General features: G+C 38.7%; 1 protein-coding gene across 1 annotated transcript in view; it reads left to right on the top strand.

The window, feature by feature from the left end:
• The window catches only part of LOC105468074 (family with sequence similarity 117 member B), a 139,811-nt gene that overhangs the window by 79,020 nt on the left and 34,113 nt on the right, over positions 1-26,678 (top strand). The window contains exons 3-4 of the mRNA XM_011718033.3: positions 10,991-11,083; positions 12,306-12,419. Of these exons, the coding sequence (XP_011716335.2) occupies positions 10,991-11,083; positions 12,306-12,419 (207 nt within the window). The remainder of the gene's footprint in view (positions 1-10,990; positions 11,084-12,305; positions 12,420-26,678) is intronic.

Raw genomic sequence — 26,678 nt, forward strand, 5'->3', positions numbered from 1 at the left:
TCTGTCATAAATGACTTGTATTATATTGAGATATGTTCCTTCTATACCCAGTTTTTTGAAGGTTTTTATCGTGAAGAGATGTTGGATGTTATCAAATGCATTTTCAGCATTAAAATGATCATATAGTTTTTGTCCTCGTTCTGTTAATGTGATATATCACATTGATTGATTTGCATTTGTTGAACTATCCTTGCATCCCTGGGATAAATTCCATTTGGTCATAATAAATGATCTTTTTAATGTGTTGTTTAATTCAGTTTGCTAGTATTTTGTTGAATTTTGCATCAATATTCATCAGTGATAATGGCCTATAGTTTTCTTTCTTTGAAGGTTTGTTTTTGGTAACAGGGTAATACTGGCCTCATGGAATGAGTTTGAAAATATTCCCTCCCCTGTTGTTCAGAATAGTTTTAGTAGGATTGGTGTTAGTTCTTCTTTAAATGTTTGGTAGAATTCAGCACTGAAGCCATCGGGTCCTGGGATTTTCTTTGCCGAGGTGCTTTTTATTATGGTTTTGATTTTGTTACTTGTTACTAGTCTGTTCAGGTTTTGGATTTATTCATGGTTCAATATTGGTAGATTGTGTGTGTCTAGGAATTTATCCATTTATTCTAGATTTTCCAACGTATTGGCATATAGTTGCTCATGTAGCCAATAATGATCCTTTGAATTTCTGTGGTATTGGTTGTAATATCTCCTTTTCCCTCTCTGATTTTATTTATTTAGATCTCTCTTTTTCTCTTAGTCTGGCTAAAGATTTGTCAGTTTTATCTTTTCAAAATCCACCTTTTTGTTTTGTTGATCTTTTGTATTTTCTTCATGTCAAATTCATTTATTTTTGTTCTGATCTTTATTATTTCTTCTACTAATTTTGTGTTTGGTTTGCTCTTTTCTGGTTCTTTAAGATGCATTATTAGGTTGTTTATTTGAAGTTTTTCTTTTTTTTTTGATGTAGGCACTTTTAGCTATAAAATTCCCTCTTAGTACTGCTTTCACTGTATCCCATAGGTTTTGGTATGTTGTGTTTCCATTATCTTTCTTTTTTTTTTTTTTTTTGAGAAGGAGTTTCGCTCTGTTGCTCAGGCTAGAGTGCAGTGGCGTGATCTCGGCTCACTGCAACCTCTGCCTCCTGGGTTCAAACAATTCTCTTGTCTCAGCCTCCCAAGTAGTTGAGATTACAGGCACACACCACCATGCCCAACTAATTTTTGTATTTTTAGTAGAGATGAGGTTTCACCATGTTGGCCAGGCTGGTCTCGAACTCCCAACTTGAGGTGATCCACCTGCCTCAGCCTCCCACAGTGCTAGGATTACAGGTTTGAGCCACCACGCCTGGCCCTCCATTATCATTTGTTGTAAGAAATTTTTAAATTTCCTTCTTAATTTCTTCATTGACCCATTGGTTATTCAGGAGCATATTGTTCAATTTTCGTGTTTTTTTTTTTATAGTTTCCAAAATTCCTCATTACTCATATCTAATTTTATTCCATTGTGGTCAGTGAAGATGCTTGATATTATTTCAGATTTTTCAGAATGTGTTAAGACTTTTTTTGGGGACCTAACAGATGGTCTATCCGTGGATCCATGTGCTGAGGAAAAGAATGTGTGTATTCTACAGCTGTTGGTTGAAATATTCTGTAAATATCTATTAGGTGCATTTGGTTTATAGTATAGATTGAGTCTTATTTTTTTGTTGTTGTTGATTTTATGTATAGATGATCTGTTCAATACTGAAAGTGGGGTGGTGAAGTCTCCACCCCAGTACAGCTGTTACTGTATTGGGGTCTATCTCTATTTAAATCTAATAATATTTGCTTTATATATTTGTGTGCTCCAGTGTTGGGTGCATATATATTTACAGTTGTTATATCCTCTTGTTGAATTGAGGATATAACATCCATGTAGTGACCTTCTTTGTCTCTTCTTACAGTTTTTGTCTTGAAACTACTCCTGCTCTTTTTTGGTTTACGTTTGCATAGAACATCTTTTTCCATCCCTTTTTTTTCAGCCTATATGTTTCTTCATAGATGAAATGTATTTCTTGTAGGCAACAGATCATTGGGTTGGTTGTTTATTCATTTAGCCACTGTGTGTTTTGTTTGGAGAGTTTAGTCCATTTTCATTCAGTGTTATTATTGAAGGGTAAAGACTTACTCCTGCCAGTTTGTTATTTGTTTTCGGGTTGTTTTGTGGTCTTCCTATCTTCCTTTTAGTGAAGGTGATTTTCTCTGGTGGTATGATTTATTTTCTTGCTTTTTATTTTTAGTGTATCTGCTGTATGTTTTTTGATTTGAGATTACCACAAGGCTTGCAAATACTCTTATAACCCATTATTTTAAGCTGATAACAACTTAACTCTGTTGCAAACAAACAAGCAAAAGGAAAACTAATAAAAACTCTACACCTTAACTTCCTTTCCCTGCTTTTAAACTTTTTGTTTCTATTTATTTTACTGTCTGTGTCTTAAAGAATTCTTTTAGTTACTATTTTTGATTGGTTCATCGTTTAGTCTTTCTACGTAAGAATGATTTACACACCACAGTTATGGTGTTATAATACTCTGTGTTTTTCTGGGTTCTTACCAGTGACTTTTGCACCTTTACGTGATTTTTTATTGCTCATTAATGTCTGTTTCTTTCTGACTGAAGTACTCTTTAGTATTTCTTGTGGGCCAAGTCTGGCATTGATGAAATCCCCCAGCTTTTGTTTGTCTGGGAAAGTCTTTATTTCTCCTTCATGTTTGAATAATATTTTTGCCAGTATTATTCTAGGGTAAAAGCTTTTTACTTTCAGCACTTTAAATATGTCATGCCACTCTCTCCTGGCCTGTAAGGTTTCTACTGAAAAGTCTGTTGCCAGATGTGCTAGAATTCCATTACATGTTATTTGTCTCTTTTCTCTTGTAGCTTTTAGGATTCTTTCTTTATCCTTGACTTTTTGGGAGTTGTGTTGAGGTAGTCTTCTTTGGGTTAAGTCTGTTTGGTGATGTATAACCTTCTTCTACTTGGATATTGATATCTCTTTAGATTTGGGAAGTTCTCTGTTATTATCCATTTGAATAAACCTTCTACCCCTATCTCTTTCTTTACCTCCCCTTTAAGGCCAATAACTCTTCAGTTTGCCCTTCTGAGGCTATTTTCTAGATCCTGTAGGCATGCTTTATTGTTTTCTTTTTCTTTTTTTTCTTTTGTCTCTTTTGACTCTGTGTTTTCAAATAAACTGCCTTCACGCTTACTATTTTTTCTCTCTGCTTGATCAGTTCTACTACTAAAAGACTCTAATACGTTCTTAAGTATGTCAGTTGCATTTTTCAACTCCAGAATTTCTGCTTCTTTTTAATTATTTCAATCTCTTTGTTAAATTTGTCTGATAGAATTCTGAATTCCCTGTGTTACCTGGAATTTCTTTGAGCTTCCTCAAAACAGCTATTTTGAATTTTCTATCTTAAAGGTCACATATCTGCTTCTCTAGCATTGGTCTCTGGTTCATTTGGTGAGGTCATGCTTTTGTGAATGGTCTTAATGCTAATGGATGTTAATCTGTGTCTGGGCATTGAAGAGTTAGGTATTTATTGTAGGTCTTTGTAGTGCAGGCTTGCTTGTACCTTCTTGGGAAAGATTTTCAGATATTTGCAAAGCCTGGGTGTTGGCTGGGTGCAGTGGCTGACACCTGTAACTCTCCAGCACTTTGGAATTTTGAGAAGGGCAGATTGCTTCAGCTCAGGAGTTTGAGACCAGCCTGGGTAACATGGCGAAACCCCATCTCTACAAAAAAAAAAACAAACAAGCCGGGTGTGGTGGCATATGCCTACAGTCTCAGCTACTTGGGAGGCTGAGGTGGGAGGATCACTCAAGCCCAGGAAGTTGAGGCTACAGTGAGCTGAGATGGTGCCACTACTCCGGCCTGGGTGACAGAGTGAGATCCTGTCTCAAAAAAAAACAAAACATAGGTGTCGTAATCTAAGCTGTGTCTCTGTTAGAGTGTACTGCCTTGACAATGTTGGTTAAGATCCAGAAGAATTATCTGGATTACAAGGCAGAGACCCTTGTTCTGTTCGGTTTCTTTCTCAAGACACTCACAGAGTGTCCTTCTCTGTTCTGAGCCTCCTGGAGCTGGGAGAGGGATGACACAAGCACCCCTGTGACTACTACCAATGTGATTGCACTGGGTCAGACCTGAAGCCAGCACAGCTTTTCACCCAAGGCCTGCTGTAACCACTATCTGGCTAGTGTTTATGGTTACTCAGGGCCCTGGGGCTCTACAGTAAGTAGGTGGTGAAATCAGCGAGGTTTGTGTCCTTTCCTTCCTGGCGGTTAGTTTCCCCAGGCCCTGGCAGGTCCAGAGGTGTTGTAGGGAGTTAGGGACTAGAGTCAAAAACCTTAGAAGTCTTTCTGGCGAGCTGGCACTCAGACCACAAGATGCAGTCCTTCCCACTCTTTCCTCCCCTATCCATAGGCAGAGGAGCCTCACCTCGTAGCCACCACTGCCACATACCTACAGGTAGTACTGCCAGGCCACTGCTGCCAGTGTTCCCTTAAGGCCCAAAGGCTCTTCAGCTAGCTTGTGGTTAATGCTACCTGGCGTGGAACTCACCCTTCAGGGCAGTGGTTTCCCCTCTGGCCCAGGGCAGGTCCAGAAATGCCATGTAGAGCCAAGGCCTGGAATCGAGAACCCCAAAAGCCCGCTTGGTGCTCTATGTCACTGTGGCCAAGCTGGTACCTAAGGTGGAAGACAAAGTTCCCTTTAACTTTTTTTCCCTCTGCTTGTCTCAGGCAGGAGTATTCCCATAGCTACCATAGCTGGGAACACGCTGAGTCTCACCTGAAGCTAGCAAGTCTCAGAGTCTTATCCAAGGTCCGCACTGCCTGGCCATGACTGCTGGTTTCTCAGGGGCTCTTTGGTCTGATGGGTCCTGCTGGAACTGGTTTCTTTCCTTCAAGGCAGCAAGTTCCCTTCTGGCCTAGGGTGTGTCTAGAAATGTCCTCCAGGAGCTAAGACCTAGAAAGGGGGCCTCATGTCTCTGAGTGGTGTCCTATCCTGTTTGGCTGAGCTGGTATCCAAGATGCAAGACAAAGAATGTATCTCTTTTGGAGCTGTGAACTGTGTAGCCTGGGGTTGGGTGGCACCAGCACACCATTGGCCGCCCTGCTCATATGTCAGTAGGTCACGTGTCCCCCAAGTCCACTGGCTCTGAGCCCAGTTACATTAGGACTTGCTTAGGATTTGCAGTCTCTGTGTCCTACACTGCCTTTCAAATTTATTTGAGGCCCTAGAGTACTTCAGTCTGCAGTGATGAAGCTTTCTGGAATTCAAGTTCTGGCCATGGGGTTGGGCAATTCCCCTCTGGCTAAGGCTAGTTTAAGTACTCCCTCTATGGGTGGGTGTCAGCTGAGTTCAGCCTGTTTTGCTTTCTCCAGTGATGGCGGCACTGAGTTCAGTGCAGTCTCTCACAACCGTTGTGCTCTCCCTCTCCCAAATGCACACCACACAGTTCGCTGCAGTGGCAAAGGAGTGAAGGAGGGAGGGGGAATGGTGGCATTGGCTATTCAAACCTGTCTTTCCTACCCTCTTGCGATGCCTCTTTTAGTGATATGAAGTTAAAACCAGGTACTATGTGTGCTCATCTGATTTTTGGTTCTTATGAAGGTGCTTTTTGGTGTATAGATAGTTGTTAAATTGGTGTCCTTCTTGGGGAGACAATGAGTGCAGCCTTCTATTCTGTCGTCTTGCTGCCTGCATTCCAGAACCTTTTTTCATAATTTTCTTTTTAGATATTTGTTAATGTTTGGAAGCACATCTGATTTTTTTGTTGTTGATTTTGTATCCTGCAACTTGCTTATTAGTTGTAACAGTTTGTTTTGTGGAGTTTTAGGGTTTTCTATAATGACATAATGTTGTGTCCAAATGGGACAATTTTAATTCTTGTTTTTCCAATTTGGAGGCTATTTATTTAGCCTAATTGTCCTGGTTAAGACTTCTGGTACTGTGTTGAATAGAAGTGACAAGAGTGGGGCATCCTTGCCTTGTTCCTGATCCTAGAGAAAAAGCTTTCAGTTTTTCTTCATTGAATGTGGTGTTAGCTGTGGGCTTCTCCTTTATGAAATTTATTTTATTATGTTGATATGCTTTTCTGTTATTCCTGGTTTGTTTTTATCATGAAAGGGCGTGAATTTTGTGAGTTTTTTCTGCATCTGTTGAAATGATCATATAATGCTATTCTTTATTTTGTTAATGTGGCTTATTATATCAGTTGATTTTTTTGTTTATTGAATCTTCTATGCATCGTAGGGATAAATTCCACTTTGTTGTGGTATATAATTTTTAAAAAATTTTGTTGTTGGTTGGGTTTGCTGGTATTTTATTGAGGATCTTTGCATCTGTATTTGTCAAGGAGTAATTAATACATTTTTTAACCTCATTAAAAATAATTTTGAAGATGTACTCCTATCTTGTATGTATGTGTGTGTTTGCTGCAATTTTTGAAAGTATGTTGGAGATACTATATTTTTATCCCTAAATATTTCAATATGTATCTCCTAAGAATATTTTCTATATAACCATAGTAGCATTAGGTCACCTAAAAAAATTAACAATTCCATAATATCATGTAATAACCAGTTTATGTTAAAATTTCCCCAATGTGTCTTTTTTTTTTTTTTTTAATGACCCAATTCAACGTTTATACATTACACTTGGACCCAGAAGGACCCAATTCGACATTCATACGTTGCACTTGGTTTCTCTTAAGTCTTCCTTAATTTAGAACAGGTCATTCTCGCACTTGTTTTCTTAATTACATTAAGTTTTTAAATTAATTATTCTTCACTTTAGAAAGAAAATGAAGTTTTTGGTTTTGTAATTAGCAAGTAATTTGTGAGTTTTGGCACCACATAAATATCCTGTTCTTCAATAGCTTTTACCTAGTAGTTTTTGCTTCCATTGATGATCCTTGTCTAAATCAGTTATTTTCTTGGAGGTTGCATGTGCCCAAGCCCACAACCACACATACAATCACAAATGAACAAGAAAAACTGATTTTTTTGGGTTACACACAAGGTATCATATTCTATACATTTTTCTGCAACCTTGTATTTCACTTAATATATTAAGGAGATTTCCTAAATAGAAGGATTCCCTCTTATCTGTAAGGGTTCCTCCCCTCTTACATAGGGAGAGGTATAAACCAACTTTTTTTTCAAACTATATTTGAGAACCTCTAATAAGGTCTGAATTTAATACTAAACTACCATTTGAAATGCAGGGATAAAAATTTAAACAATTTTTGAATTTGGAATTGTATTTATAAAGTAACTCTTCATCATGATTTTAGCCTGAAGTTTTCATATAAATAGTAATATAAAATGTATGAAAGAGATGAGTTATCATTTATATTTGGTTAGAATTTGCAAAAAACTCTTTTCATAAAACATTCTATTTCTACCCTCTGTTTTACTTGAAATTATTATGGCCATTTTTTTCATCAAAAATTATTTGCATTCTTTCATCTGTCTTTATGACCATAGAGATCACAAAATAAGTTACAACTTCTTGGCCTAATGGAATGAAAATAATAATGAACATTTACTGAGTGAATGTTTTGTTCTTGGCACTGTGCTTAAAAATTAAACCCTTTACACATACTAACTCTTTTAATTACGTTATAATTTTAGTAGGTAGATGACATTATTCCTTTTTTTTGAGACAGGGTCTCGCTCTGACACCCAGGCTGGAGTGCAGTGGAGCAAGCACAGCTCACTGCGACCTCAACCTCCCAGGCTCAAGCAATCCTCCCACCTCAGCCTTTCAAGTAGCTAGGACAACAGTCGTGAGCCATGATGCCCAGCCAATTTTTTGCATTTTTTTTAGAGACGAGGTCTCCCTATGTTACCCAGGCTGGTCTTGAATTCCTGGGCTCAAGTGATCCTGAAGCCTTGGCGTCTCAAAGCACTGGGATTAGCCATGCATAAGCCTGAGCCACTGTGCCTGGCCTTACATTATTCTTATAAATGAGGAATTTAAAAATTCATATAGGAGAAGCATCTTGCTTAAGATACTTTTTTTTTTTTTTTTTTTGAGATAGAGCCTCGCACCATCGCCCGGGCTAGAGTGCAGTGTCGAGATCTCGACTCACTGCAACCTCCACCTCCTGAGTTCAAGCGATTCTCCTGTCTCAGCCTCCCAAGCAGCTGGGATTACGGGTAGCTGCCACTACGCCTGGCTAATTTTTTGTATTTTTAGTAGAAACGGGGTTTCACTATGTTGGCCAGGCTGTCTGAAACTCCTGACCTCGTGATACACCCACCTCGGCCTCCCAAAGTGCTGGGATTACAGGCATAAGCCACTGTGCCTGGCCCAAAAAATGTTATTTAACTGATTTGAAACCTAAACATGTTTGTTTAACACCAAGTGATTCTGAACCACGCATACTATGCTGCTTATTCACAATAGTAAAGACATGGAATCAACCTAAATGCCCACCAACAGTAGCCTGGATAAGGAAAATGTGGTACATATACACCATGGACTACTATGCAGCCATAAAAGTAAACAAGATCATGTCCTTTGCAGGAACATGGATGGAGCTAGAGGCCATTATCCTTAGCAAACTAACACAGGAACACAGAAAACCAACTACTGCATGTTCTCACTTATAAATGGGAGCTAAATGATGAGAACACATAGACACATAGAGGGGAAGAGCAGATTTTGGGGCCTTCTAGAGGGTGGAGGGTGGGAGGAGGGAGAGGATCAGGGAAAATAGCTAATGAGTACTAGGCTTAGTACCTGGGTGACAAAATAATCTGTACAACAAACCCCCATGACACGAGTTTACCTGTTTACCTATGTAACAAACTAGTACATGTACCCTTGAACCTAAAAGTTAAAAAAAAAAAAAAAAGAATTCATTTGTTAAGATTTTAAATTTTATAGTATTAAGTTTATTATTTTGATTTTGGTTTTTGATTTTGATACTTTATGCTATATGGTCCTATTTATATGTTGATCTTTGTGACAGGTATTTTAACAATGGACTTAAAGAGCCTGTGGACCCTAATATGAGAAATTATAAGTACAGTAGGGGTCACCTCTGGGATTGTGACATCAGTTGGTAACCTCAAAGTGAAACTGGAGTTTAGGTGAAATAGGGCATAGAGTGGTGGGAAGTTGACCAAATTGTAGCCCTTCCTTTTGATTCAGTGTATTTAAGGATCCTTGTCAGAATGGAGTCCTTTTAGCTATAAGGAGAAGATCCAGACCTGGAACATGACTAATTAGAATCGCAGTTTCTTCATTTTCGAAAACTTTTCCTTCCCCATTTGAAACTAGACCATTTTATAATTAGTAATTGGTACGTTAATAGTGCAAAGAATATTCAAACTGCACGGTATTTTTTGATATTTTTTTATTATTTCATGTAGTGCAAAATTCAAAAGGTACAGCAGGGTATACACTAAGGGTCTTTTTCCCCAGAGACAGCGACTGGTACCAGTTTTCTTTGTTAGCATGTATTTTCTTCCAGATAAAATTTACATACACATACATTCTTTTTAACAGTCCCATATAAAGGCAGTTGCTATACACACGGTACTGAGCCTTGAGGTTTTTCACTTAACAGTATATCATGGAGATTATTTCATGTCTGTATATTGTGAATTTCCTTATTCATTTTTTATAGCTGCACAGTACTCTGTTATAAAGGTATACCATAATTTATTTAGCCAGGCCTAAATAAATCTAACTTATTTACATTGTTTCAGTCTTACTAGTAATAACAGTGCTACAGGGATAATAGGCAAGTCATTTTGTACATAAAGATGTGCATTTGGTATCTGTGCAGGATAAATTGTTAAATAAGGGATTGCTGTGTCAGTTTGTGCATTTATAACTTTGACAGCAGGTGCTGAATATGCCCCCATAAAGGCTGTACGCTCCCACTAACAATATAGGAAAGTTTATATTAGCAAATTGCTCAATCTTGTTGAAGCTTTAACTTTTGTTTCCCTTCTTATCAGTGAGGTTGAACATAGTTTCATGTGCTAGGAACTCATTTGTATTTTCTTTCCTAGTACACTCTTTAAATTCTAGGTTTGGTATAACTACTTAAGGTTTAACTTTTTTTTTTTTTTTTTTTAAGACGGAGCCTCCCTCTGTCATCCAGGCTGGAGTGCGGTGGCATGATCTCGGCTCACTGCAATCTCCACCTCTCGAGTTCAAGCGATTCTCCTGCCTCAGTCTCCTGAGTAGCTGGGATTACAGGTGCACACTACCACGCCTGGCTAATTTTTGTATTTTTAGTAGAGATGAGGTTTCACCATGTTGGGCAGGCTGTTTTCGAACTCCTGACCTCGTGACCTGCCTGCCTTGGCCTCCTGAAGTGCTGGGATTACAGGCATAAGCTACCGCGCCCAGCCAGGTTTAACATTTTTGAAGCTCTTCTCTGCAGATACTTATGGCAAGACTAGACATAATATAGAAGTTAATATTATGAGCTCTGGAGTCTTAGATTTATTTCTTGGGTTTGCCACTTCCTAGCTGTAACACCTTAGGCAACTTACATGTGTTAAGTCAGATAAAGCATATGAAAGCACAGTGCCTAGCACATTAAAAGCACAAGAATGTTAGCTATTATTAGTATGCCTGATGCATGCTAATAATAACTAACATTATTAGCTATTATATGTTAGTTGACTAGTAACTCTAGTTACTCTACATAGTTAACTTTGTTCCATAAATGCTTTATTTGGAGTATAATTATAATTATTTAAAAATACTAATTTTTTATTAGCAATAAAAATGAAGTGTGACAAAATATTCATTGTAATTAATACCAGTTAAATAACTGGTGCTAGGAGAATTTTGAGTAATTTGTGTTATTTTTAATGTCTAATTTTTCTGTAATGGAAATATGTTTTATAATAGAAAAAATATGGTAAAGATTGTTGTGAAATTATTTTTGTTAAAATACACCTCCTCTGTTTTTTCATTACAGACAGAGAGTGCATGGGCTGAAGAATACTCTGAAAAGAAGAAAGGATCTCATAAGCGCTCAGCATCTTGGGGCAGTACAGATCAACTTAAGGAGGTCAGAAAAATGGTTCTAAGATAGTGGGTGTGGAAATATGATCCTTCTGTTGGCTATTTCCTTGATATTATGGGCAGCAAGTCTTTGTAATTTTCCATTGATTTATTTTTTCTTTTTGGCTTGTGAAATAACAGGAAAACAATTATTGTGTTGATTTAATAAAGATTTGAGTAGGGAGATTTATATATCACCTGATTTGTATTTTTGTCTTTTTTTTAGGAGAGTTCATCCTTGTCTGTTAACATCAGATTTAAACATTGTAACAATACAACAAATGTGAATTTATTCTTTTTTTTTTTTTTTGGGTGAGATGGAGTCTCCCTCTGTTGCCCAGGCTGGAATGCAGTGGTGCAACCTTGGCTCACTGCAGGCTCTGCCTTCCGGGCTCAAGCAATTCTCGTGCCTCAGCCTTCCAAGTAACTGGGACTGCAGGTATATGCCACCATGGCCAGCTAATTTTTGTATTTTCAGTAGAGACAGGGTTTCATCATATTGTCCAGGCTGGTCTCTAACTCCTGACCCCAAGCAGTCTGCCTGCCTTGGCCTCCCAAAGTGCTGGGATTACAGGCGTGAGTCACTGCACCCGGCCACATTTATTATTTTTCTATATATGGTGGTGTTTCTGAAATGGAGTATTCCCTATAACTGTGATGATTATGGCTCCATGCTATGATTACCATTTTCTGTGCTGCTAATTAGTGACATTTTCATTTCACACATAATGTAGAAATGCAAAAATTCGGTCAAAGAATAAATAAGATATTCATTGGAATTGCATTCGTTAAAGATGATATCTGTGAATATATTTCATGGCTTGAGTTGATTTTTAAATACTGTGTAATTTTTGGAGCTGTTGAAAGTTAGGTGTTCAATAAAGAAATCTAAATTAAAATAAAAGTTAACTTATGATAAAGGCAATGAGAATGATTGTTATTTTTTTTAATTCTTTGTGAAAACTGTAATGTACTTATTCTAAGTGCTGAAAACTTGATTTGTGTAGTGCTTGGGAAGCTTGAAGGCTGAGAACAGTGTCGGAACATACACACATACATGCATGTGTTGTATATATGTATAAAATTATGAACAAAAAAATGAGACTGATATGTTTCAAAAATTCAAAGGACTTATTAAGGGTGAGTTTTACTGGTTCTTATTAAGCAAGGATGTGTTTTTATTTCGTGTGGAAAACACTCTGTTGTACTTGCTATTTTTGCTTTCTCAGATTGCAAAATTACGCCAGCAGTTGCAGAGAAGTAAACACAGCAGTCGGCATCATCGAGATAAAGAAAGACAGTCTCCATTTCATGGCAACCATGCAGCTATTAACCAGTGTCAGGTAAGAGTACCAATACCACAAAATCCAGAAAAGGAATTTGTTGTCTTTCTGGTGATTTGTTATTTCATTGGTAATTGTTTAGGACAAAAATGCTCAAAAATATATTTGAAACAGTGATTTAAATGCTGAATCACAGTCTTTATAGAAAAACAGAATGTTAAGTTGACAAAATGATATTTTCTTCTAGTGACCTAAGATATGACTTGTAGGAGACCATAGCTACTTATCTATTTTGGTTTACCATGTTTGTCTTTATCAGTTCAATATATTGGAGGCAGAATGATACAGAGAATTGAGTATTGGGTATGGAACGGGCCCTGGCTGAATAATTTATCCTTTCTAAGTCTCAGTTTCCTCATGTGAAGATGGGGATAATAATACCTGTCTCAGGCGGGGAACGTCACACACTGGGGCCTGTTGTGGGCTGGGGTGATGGGGGAGGGATAGCATTAGAAGAAATAGCTAATGTAAATGACAAGTTAATGGGTGCAGCAAACCAACAGGGCACATGTGTACATATGTAACAAACCTGCATGTTGTGCACATGTACCCTAGAACTTAAAGTATAATAAAAAAAAAAAAAGTAAAAAAAAAAAAACCTGTCCCATAGAAGTCTTTTGATAGAGACAAACCTTTATCTGCTTTGATTTTTTAGTAGAGCCCATGAACTGCTCTTGATGGCTCATCCGACCAAGGAGCACTTTCCTTTAACTGAATTGAAATTGGATGAAATCTCTTGGCAAGGAGAAAGCAAGTTCATTTCAGGTCCTTCAGGATCTTTCAAGTTCCAGAATTGAAGCTTTGAGAATGTGGAAGGCTAGATTCAATTTTTCATGTTAACAGTAAGGTAGCAGCAGGGCCTGGAAGGTAGAGGGAAACTAGAAGGCTAGTTTCTGTGACTCTCAGATTGCTTTATAATACTGGAGTTGGCAAACTGTGGCCTTGGAGCCAAGAATGTCCCACCATGTGTTTCTGTAAATAAGGTTTTATTAGACAACAGTCACTCTCATTTTTTATGTGTTGTCTATGGCTCCTTTTCATGCTATAAAAATATACATTTGACTCTCTATATATTCAGGTTTTGCATTTATGGATTCAACCAACCATGGATCAAACATATTTGAGAAAAAATAGAATATGTATAAATATAAATATATTTTAAAATATAATTAAAAATAAAAATAAAAAATACAGTATAACAACTATTTGCATAGTATTTACATTGTATTAGGTATTATAAGTAATCTAGAGATTATTTAAAATATACTGGAGGATGTTCCTAAATCATATGCAGTTACCACGCCATTTTATATAGGAGACTTGAGCATCTGTGGATTTTGGTATTTGCAGGGGGTCCTGTCCTGGAACCAATCTTCTGAAATTGAGTAGTTGAAACACAGACTGTCTGATTCACAAAGCCTAAAACACTTACTGTTTGGCCATTTACAGAGAAGGCATGCCAACCCCATTTATAGTTTGGTAGTGTCTGATGTTTGTTCAATATATAGATTGTTTGCAATGGAAAGTATGAGTAAAGGTATAGAATTTTTCAAACTGATTTTGCCCCAAAATATTAATACTTGGGTCAAATTTGATTTCACAGATTTATAGGGATTTCTTTGTTTGTTTTGAGACAGGGTCTTGCTCTATCGCCCAGGCTGGAGTACAGTGGGGTGATCACAGCTCACTACAGCCTTGACTTCCTGGGTTTATGCGATCCTCCCACCTCAGCCTGCTGAGTAGATGAGACTACCTGTGTGCACCACCACGCCTGGCTAATATTTTTATTTTTTTTATTTTTATTTTTGTAGAGATGGATTCTGTCTGTGTTGCCCAGGCTGGTCTCTAACTCCTGGCTTCAAGTGATTCTCCCACCTTAGCCTCTCAGAGTATTGGAATTACAGGCATGAGCCACTATTCCCAGACAAATTTATAGTTTGATTATAGTTTCCAGTAACTTGTTTCTGTATTTAAGATATTTTAATTAAAAATATGGTTATACATTAGTATTAGTGTATACTTAAAAACCTGTACAGACTAGATTTATTTCTGGAGAAATAGAAATTTTAAATTGACAAAATCAGAAATGAAAAATTTGTAAAGACTAATAACTTTTGTTAGCACCAAATCCTACCCACTAGACCACCAGGGAAGCGCCAAGACTAATAACTTTTGAATTTGGAATATTAATTAAAAACCCAGTCTCACTCTCAAGAGGCTGAAGACCCAGATGATTTTACAGATGAATTTGCCAGCCTTCCCCTTCCTCTCATTCATTCATAAATGAATGGTATGTGTTTCTAAAAAATAAGGCCACTTTTTACTCCTAGTCCATATTTTTACTCCAAGTAGAATAGGGATTAGGATGGAATTTTATTGAATTAGGTGGCTAGTTTTAGGACTTCAGAAGTTTCTGAAGTGATTATTTTTAAAACTTGCATTAAAACTAACAGTTTTAAAGTGGTTATTCAAATTTTCATTTTTGTCTTCGTGCAAGTTGAATTTAATAAAGATTATTGGAATTTACTTGAAATTTCTATTTAATTTAAAAACATTTCCTTGCAGAGACGGTAAGGGCAAGAAAATAGAGAAACTTGAAAAATAATTTATCTAGTTTGAGTTTTGTACACTTGACACATCAAGCGTCTTAACTATTTCTCTTGTTTTATTTAGTGTTAACAGCCAACCACAAGTCAGGCACATGTGCATCATGTTAGTAATGACAGTAGAACTCATGTTTAATTGAAACTCAGGCTGGACGGGCGCGGTGGATCACCTGAGGTCAGGAGTTCGAGACTAGCCTGGCCAACATGGCGAAACCACATCTCTACTAAAAATAAAAAAAATTGGCCAGGCTGGCAGGTGCCTGTAACCCCAGCTACTTGGGAGGCTGAGGCAAGAGACAGACTTGAAGCCAGGAGACAGAGGTTGCAGTGAGCCGAGATCGTGCCACTGCATTCCAGCCTGGGTGACAGAGTGAGACTCCGTCTCAAAAAAAAATTTTTAAAAGACACTCTTAGGCTGTAAACATGAAAATAATTTCTATTAAGTTATTGTTTTGGTGGATTCTCTATCTAGTGGAGAAAAGTGCCACACGATACATGCGTACTTTTGAGGCCATTCATCAGCCCATAAAATATTTATTAATCATTTTGGCCTGTGACTGTATTACTCATTAGGGGATGTGGTGATAAAGAAATATTGTCTGTCCTCACCAGTTCTCATATTAAAGAGATAGGAGTGAACAGTTAATTATAACACTGTATAATGAATGTGTTGATAGGGAGAATTCAGACTGTAACAGAAGATGTGTTTATTTGGAACAGGATGGAGTCATCTAGAAAGACTTCTCAGAGAAAGTGGTATCTAGCTGATTCCTGAAAGATCAGTATGAGGTGGAAAAAGTCATGTCCCCAGATAGGAGTAGTGGTAAGAGATTAGGCTGGAGAGGTAAATGGCAGTCAAACCTGAAAGTCTCCATGTTCACTTGTTAACACATTTAGACTTCAACCTAAGGACACCAGGGAGCTATTTTTTTAAATGCAGGATATGGATATGTGACCATTTTATAATGGTCATTATGGGGTCCGATATAGAATGAATTGGGAAGGGACAAGATTAGAAGTAGGGAAGTAGTTTAAGAATAGGATTTAGTGATCCAAGTAAGAAGTGATGGCCTCCAGTAGGGTAGAAACTTTCAAACTGCTGAGAACAGACAAACTTGAGTGATATTTAGAAGGTGAGAATTAATAGTTGAATTCTATTAAAAGTGCTTACTACAGTAAGCATTTGGATATATTACTGGCATTTAATCCTCATCTTTAAGGTGGGGTTTGTTAGTCTCTCCATTTTGTAGACAAGAACATCAGGGCCCAGAGAGGTCAGGTATATTGTTTAAGGTCACATGAGACAGCCAGAATTCTAACCTAGGCATTCTAACCTCAGAGTCTGAGGTTTTTAAACTCTGTGCTAGCTGATGGTTGATGAGATTTGAGAAAAATAGAGATGAAAGTTAAGGATGATGCCAATTTTAACTTTTAAAATATGATTTAAGGCCAGCCGTGGTGGCTCACGTCTGTAATCCCAGCGTTTTGGGAGGCTGAGGCGGGTGGATTGCTTGAGCCCAGGAATTTGAGACCAGCCTGGGCAACATGGCAAAACCCTCTTTCTACTAAAAACACAAAAATAAGCCAGGCATGGTGCTGCGTGCCTATAACCCAAGCTATCAGGAGGCTGAGGCACGAGAACAGCTTGAACCTGGGAGGTGGAGGTTGCAGTGAGCTGAGATCGCACCACTGCACTCCAGCCGGGGGTGGTAGAGTGAGACTCGTTCTCTAAATAAATAAATAAACAAACAATGAAAACATAAAATAAAAAATGAAATAGGATTTTAAAAGTTTATCTACCTACCTCAACACCATATATAAAAGTAACTCAGAATGCGTCAAGGACCCTAAGTGTAAGAGCTAAACCTGAAAGCTCTTAGAAGAATATATAGTCATAACATTTGTGACATTGCATTGGGCAATGGCTTCTTAGAAATGACACCAAAAGCACAAGCAAGAAAAGAAGAAGTAGATAAATTGTACTTCATCAAAATTAAAAATTTGTGATTCTAAGGACATCATCAAGAATGTGAAAAGATAACCCACAGAATAGGATAACCCACAAATCATGTATCTGATAAGGCATTTGTATCTAAACTACGTAAAGAACTCTTGCAACTCAATAATTTAACAAAAACATTTAAAAATGGGCACAGGATCTGAACAGAGAGTTCTCCAAGGAAGATGTACAAATAGCCAATAAGCACGTGAAAAAGATGCTCAGTAGAATTTGTCAATAGGGAAATGCAATTCAGAACTCCAGTGAAATACCACTTCATATGCATTAGAATGCTGTAATTTAAAAGACAGATAGGCTGAGCGCGGTGGCTCAAGCCTGTAATCCCTGCACTTTGGGAGGCCGAGACGGGCGGATCATGAGGTCAGGAGATCGAGACCATCCTGGCTAACATGGTGAAACCCCGTCTCTACTAAAAAATACAAAAAACTAGCCGGGCGCGGTGGCGGGCGCCTGTAGTCCCGGCTACTCGGGAGGCTGAGGCAGGAGAATCGCTTGAACCCGGGAGGCGGAGCTTGCAGTGAGCTGAGATCCGGCCACTGCACTCCGGCCTGGGCGACAGAGCGAGACTCCATCTCAAAAAGAAAAAAGAAAAAAAAAAAAAAGACAGATAAGTGTTAGGGAAGGATGTGGAGAAACTGGAACTTTCATATATACATATAAACTTTTATTTATTTTTAATTAATTAATTTGTTTTTGGATGGAGTCTCGCACTGTCACCTGTACTGGAGTGCAGTGGCGCGATCTCAGCCCACTGTAACCTCTGCCCCCTGGGGTCAAGCGATTCTCCTGCCTTAGCCTCTTGAGTAGCTGGGATTACAGGCACCCACCACCATGGTGCCTGGCTAATTTTTTGAATTTTTAATAAAGATGGGGTTTTACTGTGTTGGCCAGGCTGGTCTCGTACTCCTGACCTCGTGATCCTACCCCCTCGGCTCCCAAAGTGCTGGGATTACAGGCATGAGCCATTGCACCGGCCTATTTTTCTTTTTTGGAGACAGAAGTTTCACTCTTTTTGCCCAGGCTGGAGTGCAATGGCATGATCTTGGCTCATTGCAACCTCTGGCTACCAGGTTCAAGTGATTCTCCTGCCTCAGCCTCCTGAGTAGCTGGGATTACAGGCATATGCTACCACTCCTGGCTAATTTTGTATTTTTAGTAGAGACGGGGTTTTACCATGTTGGCTGGGTTGGCCTCGAACTCCTGACCTCAGGTGATCCGCCTGCCTCTGCCTCCCAAAGTACTGGGATTACAGGCGTGAGCCACCGCGCCTGGCCTATTTTTTATTTTATTTTATTTTTTTGTATTTATAGTAGAGATGGGGTTTCACCTTGTTGGCCAGGCTGGTCTCAAACTCCTGGCCTCAGGTGAGCCACCTGCCTCAGCTTCCCAAGTGCTGGGATTACAGGCCTGAGCCACTGCGCCTGGCTGTAACTTTGATACATTAATGGTAGGAATGTAAAATGGTACAGTTGCTTTGGAGAATAGTGTGGCAGTTCCTCAAAAGACTAAACGTGGAATTGCCAAATGGCCCAGCACTTCCTCTCCTAGGTATATACCCAAGAGAATTGAAAACATATGTCCACATAAAAACTTGTACATGTATGTTAATGGGAGCATTATTCATAATTGCCAAAATGTAGGAAAAACTCAGTCTATCAGCTGATAAAAGGGTAAATAAAATGTGGCATATCCATATGGTGGAATTTTATTTGATCATAAAAAAGAATGGAGTACCAATACATGCGACAACATGGGTGAACCTTGAAAACATTACACTGGCCAGGCATGGTGGCTCATGCCCATAATCCCAGCACTTTGGGAAGCCAAGTTGGGCAGATCACTTGAGGTCAGGAGTTTGAAACCACCCTGGCCAACATGGTGAAACCCCATCTTTACTAAAAATACCAAAAAATTAGCTGGGCGTGGTGGCACGTGCCTGTAGTCCCAGCTACTCGGGAGGCTGTCCCAGGAGAATCACCTGAACCTGGGTGGCAGAGGTTGTAGTGAGCTGAGATCACGCCACTGCACTGTAGCCTGGGTGACAGAGCGAGACTCCATCTCAATAAATTAAAAAAACAAAAAAAAAAAACATGCTAGTAAAAAACAAAAAAAAAGACACAAAAGAGCACATAACATATGATTCCATTCTTAGGAAATACCCAAAACAGGCAAACCCATAGAGATAGAGAATAGACTGGTGGTTGTGTAGGCCTGGGAAAGTTGGGGAGAAATGATGAGCGACTGCTAATGAGGGGCCGCTTTTGGTATGATTTGAAAATAGATTGCAGTGATGGTCACACAACTCTGTTCAATACCATTAAAAAAACAAAGTTAGCTGGGTGTGGTGGTACCCATTGTAGTCCCAGCTACTAGGGAGGCTGAGGTGGGGATATTACTTGAGCCCAGGAGTTCAAGACCAGCCTAGGCAACATAATGAGACCCCGTCTCTTAAAAACAGCAACAACAAAAACCCCATAGTTGTACAACTTAAATGGGTGAATTGTATGGTATTATATATTGTATTTTAGTAAAGCTGTTAAAGAAATGTCAACAACATGAAAAACATAAATATATAAAATACAAATACAGTTGTCTGGAAATAAATTATTACTTATTAAATTAAATAAGTAAATTAAATTAGATGCTTAAAAAGAACCAAAAAAGTAAACAGGGAGGTTATTTAACTGTGCTCTCAGGTCAGACTGTTTGACTTGAAGTCTGAGTCCTGCTGCTTGCTCAAGGTGTGAAGTGCTCATTTTCTCTGCATAGTAATGTTATCTGTTTGTTGTGTTGTCCAGAGGCTTAAATGGGATAAAATGTTATAAAACTCTTTATGCGATCTAAGAACAGTAATTTCTCAATGTCTTAGGCCATTTGAGGTAGCACCTGAATGTAAAAGATGTCAACAATTTCTTGTTAAACTTTTTAAAGCTTTTATTATTACAAAAGTACTCACGAGCTCATTATAGAAATTTTAGAAACTAAGAAAAGTCGAATAGAAAAATTATCTCCAAAGAATTTTTTTTAATGAAATAGGAAAAATTCCAAAGACTCACCTTCTAAAAGAGAGCTGTATTCCTATATCTCTCTCCCCTTTTCCTGACATTTTTTCTTTTAAGTGTTTTTTCTTCGCATTCCTCATTGAGAGCATATCATATATTAGATTACACTGCCTTTTTGTATTTAACATGGAACATTGTTTGTGAGTATTACAAATGCTTCATTTTTGCTGTCTTAGGTTCTGTAGAACATTTTCCTAGTTATGGTTATTTAGTTGGGTCCATTTTGTGTGTATGTGCACTTAAAGCTTTTTCAATATTTCTTTTCCCAGGATAAGTTTTTATATTATTCTATTAGGAAGCTTGAGTATTTGGGGGATTCTTTGTTTTTCTGAGACTTTTTACAAGTTACTACAGTATTTTGTTTGGATTTCACGATATGCAGAAGATGATTTTTATTGGGAAATTAATCTCTTAACAATGGAGGGACAATATTGCTCTTAGGATAGTGGTATAGTGTACAGCTACTAGTTAACAAAAGATCATTTTTCTTGGGCTTACAGTTAGAAAAGAATTCTTACATACTTTTCTGCATGTTTTTTTCCCCCTGGAAATTCAGGGGAGATTATTCATGAGGAAAAATGAATACTGCCAGGTTTCTTAAAGGATAGCGTCTTTCACATTTCAAAGGTTTCCCCAAATGACAAAACCCTCAGATGCCTAAATGAAATTGTCTCATTAGAAAATATAGCCAACACGTTTCAGAATTATTTGATTGAGTGTTAAGAGTCTGATGTTAGTAACAAGAGTGGGAGATGTCAGCATCTTCACAGTCACATAAACTAACTTTGAGGTGAGAATTTTAAAAGTGTGTGGGTGTTTTCTGGCTGTTGCTATAGCATCAAGCAAGAAAGCCCTCCCATAGGATTTTCTTATTTCTTCGTCTGGGCTGAAGACACGTACTAGCCTAGGAGGGTTTGAGAGCCAAGAGACAGTGAGGTAGAAAAAGAGAGAAACTTAACTTTTCTCTGAGGAATGGAAGGTGCATTGTGATTTGAAAATGAAAATTACTGCCCTACACTAAAATCTTGGGATGTCAGTCCAAAACAGTGCAGGAGTTTATTTTAATTTTTAAAATTTTTTTGCCATTTCAAAATTGAGAGAATAGGTACTTCTGCTATGACCTTTATTACAAAATATAACTGCAGCTTGGAAGAGCTGTAAAGGTAGATACCAAATGAGAGGACAGTGATTGCTGGAGGACAGAAATGAAGTAACAGTGACAGGACATTAAGAATCAAGGCCACATGGTGGTCTCGAATCAAAAGCCCTTAAGATAGGAAAGCTTTTTTTCAGGTGCTTACTAATTTTTTTTACCATTCTAAACAACATTTTTCGGCTGGGCGCAGTGCAGTGGCTTACGCCTATAATCCCAGCACTTTGGGAGGTTGAGGCAGATGGATCACTTGAGCCCAGGAGTTTGAGACCAGCCTGGGCAACATGGTGAAACCCTGTCTCATCAAAATATACAAAAAATTAGCCGGGTGTGGTGGCATGCACCTGTAGTCCCAGCTACACTGGAGGCTGAGGTGGGAGAATCACTTGAGCCAGGGGAATCAAGGCTTCAGTGAGCCATGATTGCCCCTACTGCACTCCAGCCTGGACGACCGAGGGAGACCCTGCTTCAGTCCCTGAATCAGCAATCAGCCAGTCATCAGTTTTCACCTTCCTTTGGTTGTATTAGGGTTTCTGGCTTATTTTTCTCTCATGAAACTCTGTTGAACTGCTGTATAGACCTTTCTCCATCCTACTTGCCTGTCAAAGCACATTTTCATTAAAAACAAAAAACAAAAAACGCTATATCTCTCTCCCCTACTCAGCTACTGCTTATCACTAGTGTACCACAGATGAGCCAATGCTAGGCTGCTGATGGGGCTTGTGGGAAGTGAGGGGAGTTGTTGGCTTTTAGCATTAAAACGAAAAGAGTCAAAAACAGGAACTCTAGAAGACAGGAAGCTGACTGGGCTAGTTAATCAGCTGACTTCATCTATAACAGGTACACCTAAATTTTAAGATATACCTAAATAATATGTGGACTGAATTAAAAAAAAAATTCTTCCCACATTTTATTATTTACTTCAGCATATAACTGTCTCTAGGAAAGGACCTGAAGAGACAGTATTAGGCAGGTAAAGATATGACCCTGTCAGCTTTTTCCTCTATTTTTTTCAATTATCGGTATAATAAAATGGACGTTTGATTGTACAATATCATGAATTTTAACATGTACGTAGATTATGCCACCACCAGCATAGTCAAGAAAAAACATTCCCTCGTTCTCTTCCTTTGTACATCCTTCCCCCATCCCTAATCTCTTGTAAGGGCTGCTCTGTTCTCCATCACTCTAGCCCTGTCTTTTTGAGAATGTCATATGAATTGAATCATACAGTATGCAATTGTTTGAGACTATCTTCTTTCACTCAACGATGGTGCCTTTGCATTTCCTCTAAGTAGTTGTGTATATCAATAGTTTAATTTTTATTTTATTTTATTTTTTTTGAGACGGAGTCCCGCTCTATAGTCTAGACTGGAGTGCAGTGGTGTGGTCTCGGCTCACAGCAGCCTCTATCTCCTGGGTTCTAGCAATTTTCCATCCTCAGCCTCTTGAGTAGCTGGTAACAGGCACACACCACGATGGCCAGCTAATTTTTGTATTTTTCGTAGAGACGAGGATTCACTATGTTGGCCAGGCTGGTCTTGAACTCCTGACCTCAGGTGATCTGCCCATCTCGACCTCCCAAAGTGCTGGGATTATAGGCATGAATCACCGTGCCCAGCCAGTTTATTCCTTTTAGTTGCTAAATAGTATTCCATTACATGGATTTCCCACAATGTAGCTATTGATATTAAATTCTTGTTGAAGGACATCTCATCTTGATTTTAATTTTCATTACCCTAATGAACATCTTTTCATATGGTTATTTGCCATCTGTGTATTCTGTTTGGTGAAGTGTCTATTCATGCCCATTTTAAAATTTGGTTGTTTGTTGTTACTGAGTTTTGAGAACTTATTAGACATTCTGGATAAAAGTCCTTTGTTGGGTAAGTTAAATACTTTTTCCCAGTCTCAACTTGTCTTTTATTCTCTTACTGTCTTTCACAGAGCAAACATACAAAAATTTTTTGGCAGTATATTATAATTATTTTCTTTTATGGGGATTACTTTTGGTGTCATACCTAAGGTAGTCTTTAAAGAAACAACTTTCAGAATTGAATCAGAACAACTTACTTATAATTATCACAGTAGATCACAAGACTTCATTTTTCTCTCAACTCAAGTTTGTGGAAGTGAGGACATCTTTAGGGAAATGGAGAATTTGTATTAAAAAAAAAAGGCATCAATTCAGACCATCTTAAATAAATATATTTCTGAATTATCTAAGATTAGTGAAGTACTCATTTTAGAAACTTTCTGATTATCAAAGGATAGGAAACTACTTTTAGGAGAATTGAAAATTTCAAAAGATAAGAATTAAGAATCACATACTCTCACTGTATAGGGATAACTTTTCAATATTTGGGGGCATTTTAAACTTGGTAGGATGTAAGTTTAGTCCTGATTCTGTGACCCTAGGTTATTAGCTTCTCAGAGTCTCACTTTTACAATGTAAAATGGGGGTAGTAACTACCTATTTTTATAGAGAGAGCTTTTGTAAAAGTAAATAAAATAATGTATATAAAATGCTTAGAACAATGCCTAGCACATATTAAGTGCTTAATAAGTGCTACCTATTTTATAAAACAAAATGGAGCTTCAATCTTTTTATAAAACCTTATGTTGGCCAGGTGTGGTGGCTCACACCTGTGATTCCAGCACTTTGGGAGGCTGAGGTGGGTGGATCACTTGAAGTCAGGAGTTCGAGACCAGCCTGGCCAATATGGTAAAAACCCTGTCTGTATTAAAAATACAAAAATTATCCGGGCATGTTGGCACATACCTGTAATCCCAGCTACTCAGGAAGCTGAGGCAGGAGAATTGCTTGAACCTAGGAGGTAGAGGTTGCAGTGAGCCGAGATCATGCCACTGCGCGCTAGCCTGGCTGACAGAGTGAGACTGTCTCAAAACAACAACAACAAATATCCCCATATGTTCTGTTGTTTTCTTTGCCCCTAACTTTGAATGTGAGATTGTCCAAAGCATCATTTTTAATGGTCCTGTGGTGTATCATATTATGGATATTCTATGCTTTTCTGTGCCCACTTTCTTCCTTTCCTTTTCCTTTTCCCTTCCCTTCCCTTCCCTTCCCTTCCCTTCCCTTCCCTTCCCTTCCCTTCCCTTCCCTTCTCTTCCCTTCCCTTCCCTCCCCTCCCCTCCCCTCCCCTCCCCTCCCCTCCCCTCCCCTCCCCTCCCCTTCCCTCCCCTCCCCTCCCCTTCTCCCTACCCCCTCCCCCCTCCCTTTCCGTCTTTCTGTCTGTCTGTCTTCCTGCCCTCCCCTCCCCTCCATCCCTCGGTCCCTCCCTTCCTTCCTAGGGTCTCACTCTGTCACCCAGGCTAGAATGGAGTGACCATGGCTCACTGCAGCCTCAACCTCCTGGGTGCAAGTGATCCTCCCACCTCAGCCTCCCAAGAAGCTGGGACTACAGGTGTGTGCCAGCATGCTCGGCTGATATTTAAAATTTTTTATAGAGACTGGATCTCCCTATGTTGCCCAGCCTGGTCTCGAAGTCTGGTCTTTAAGCAATCCTCCCTCAGACTCAGCCTCCCAAAGTCCTGGAATTACAGGTTTGAACCACTGTGTCTGGCCTGTCTATTGTTAATCATTGTAATTTTTCCATTTTTCATTAATATATACCATTGAGATGAACAGTGAATAATTTGTCATCCCCAAATGGTTTTTCAGATTAAACAACAACAAATTTAAAATCAAATATTTAGGTTGGGCATGGTGACTCACACCTGTAATCTCAGCACTTTGGGAGGCCAAGGCGGGCAGATCACTTGAGGTCAGGAGTTTGAGACCAGCCTGGCCAACATGTTGAAACCCCGTCTCTACTAAAAATACAAAATATTAGCTGGGCGCGGTGGCGGGCGCCTGTGGTCCTGGCTACTCAGGAGGCTGAGGCAGGAGAATGGCATGAACCCAGGAGGCAGAGCTTGCAGTGAGCCGAGATTGCACCACTGTACTCCAGCCTGGGCGGCAGAGCGAGACTCTGTTTCAAAAAAAAAAAAAAAAAAAAAAAAATCCCAGAATTATCAGAGCGTGGTGGCAGATGCCTTTAATCCCAGCTACTTGGGAGGGTGAGACATGAGAATCACTTGAACCTGTGAGGCGGAGGTTGCAGTGAGCCAAGATCACACTACAGCACTTCAGGCTGGCGAACAGAATGAGACTCTGCTTCAAAAAAAAAAAAAAAAAAAAATTAGGTATTTAATTTTTATCATGACTAACACTTTAGTAATAATAGATCTAATATATAGTTATTGAATTCTAGAATATAGTTGGTGCTTTGCATTATTACTTTATATAGTGTATTTGTGCTTATTTTATAGTTTATGGAACAAGATTTAGTATATTAAGCCATTTTTGCATCTTAACTAGCTGCTGCCTAATTATTACAGGAAAGAAGTATGGAAGTTCAGGTATTATAATTGGTTTTGGTACATATTCTCTAACCTTTAGATCGTCTGTAGCTATTGAGCCATATATGACATTCTTTTACCTTGCAGTGAATGTCATAGCTTGTTCATATTGGGGAAGTTGTACGTGGAAGTCATATTGCTTGCAGCTAGATGATTTAATGGCTATGGAGGTCATTTGATTGTACCTGCTTTAAAATTTTTCTAGCTACAAAAGAATCATATGATTACATTGATGCAAAAAAAAAACAAAGCCCCTGGGAAATGTCCATTTATGTTAGAAATACTCAAGAACATTAAAATAAGGAAAACTTTCTTAATATGATCACACACATACACACACCTCTCTTTACCTTAAGATTCCATGCTATTAATGAGAATGGGGAAATATGAGAGACACTTCCACTAAGATCAGGAACAAGGCAAGGATTTTTACCATCCCTCCTTCTGTTTACGTTGTACAAGTGGTATTAACTAATACAGTTAGAAAAGAGAAGTCAGGCCATTAGAACTGGTGATGAAGGCCGGGCGCAGTGGCTCACGCCTTCATCCCAGCACTTTGGGAGGCCAAGGCAGGCAGATCGCGAGGTCAGGAGATCAAGACAATCCTGGTCAACATGGTGAAACCCCGTCTCTACTAAAATACAAAAAAATTAGCCGGGCGTGGTGGTGCGTGTCGGTAGTCCCAGCTACTCAGGAGGCTGAGGCAGGGAAATCATTGAACCCGGGAGGTGGAGGTTGCAGTGAGCCAGATCATGCCACTGCACTCCAGCCTGGTGACAGAGCAAGACTCTGTCTCAAAAAAAAAAAAAAAAAAAAAAAATTGGTGATGAAGAAATAAAACTCCCTTTCAGATAATATGATAGTATATCTAGTATATCTGGAAAACCTCCAAGAATCAAATCAATGAAAAATTTTTGTATGGTTGCAGTCCATAGCATTAACAAGCTAAAATCAATACCATTTATATATACAAACATCAACCAGCTCTACTGT

The sequence above is a fragment of the Macaca nemestrina genome, chromosome 11 (assembly GCF_043159975.1).
Source record: "Macaca nemestrina isolate mMacNem1 chromosome 11, mMacNem.hap1, whole genome shotgun sequence".
In the NCBI taxonomy this organism is placed as follows: Eukaryota; Metazoa; Chordata; class Mammalia; order Primates; family Cercopithecidae; genus Macaca; species Macaca nemestrina.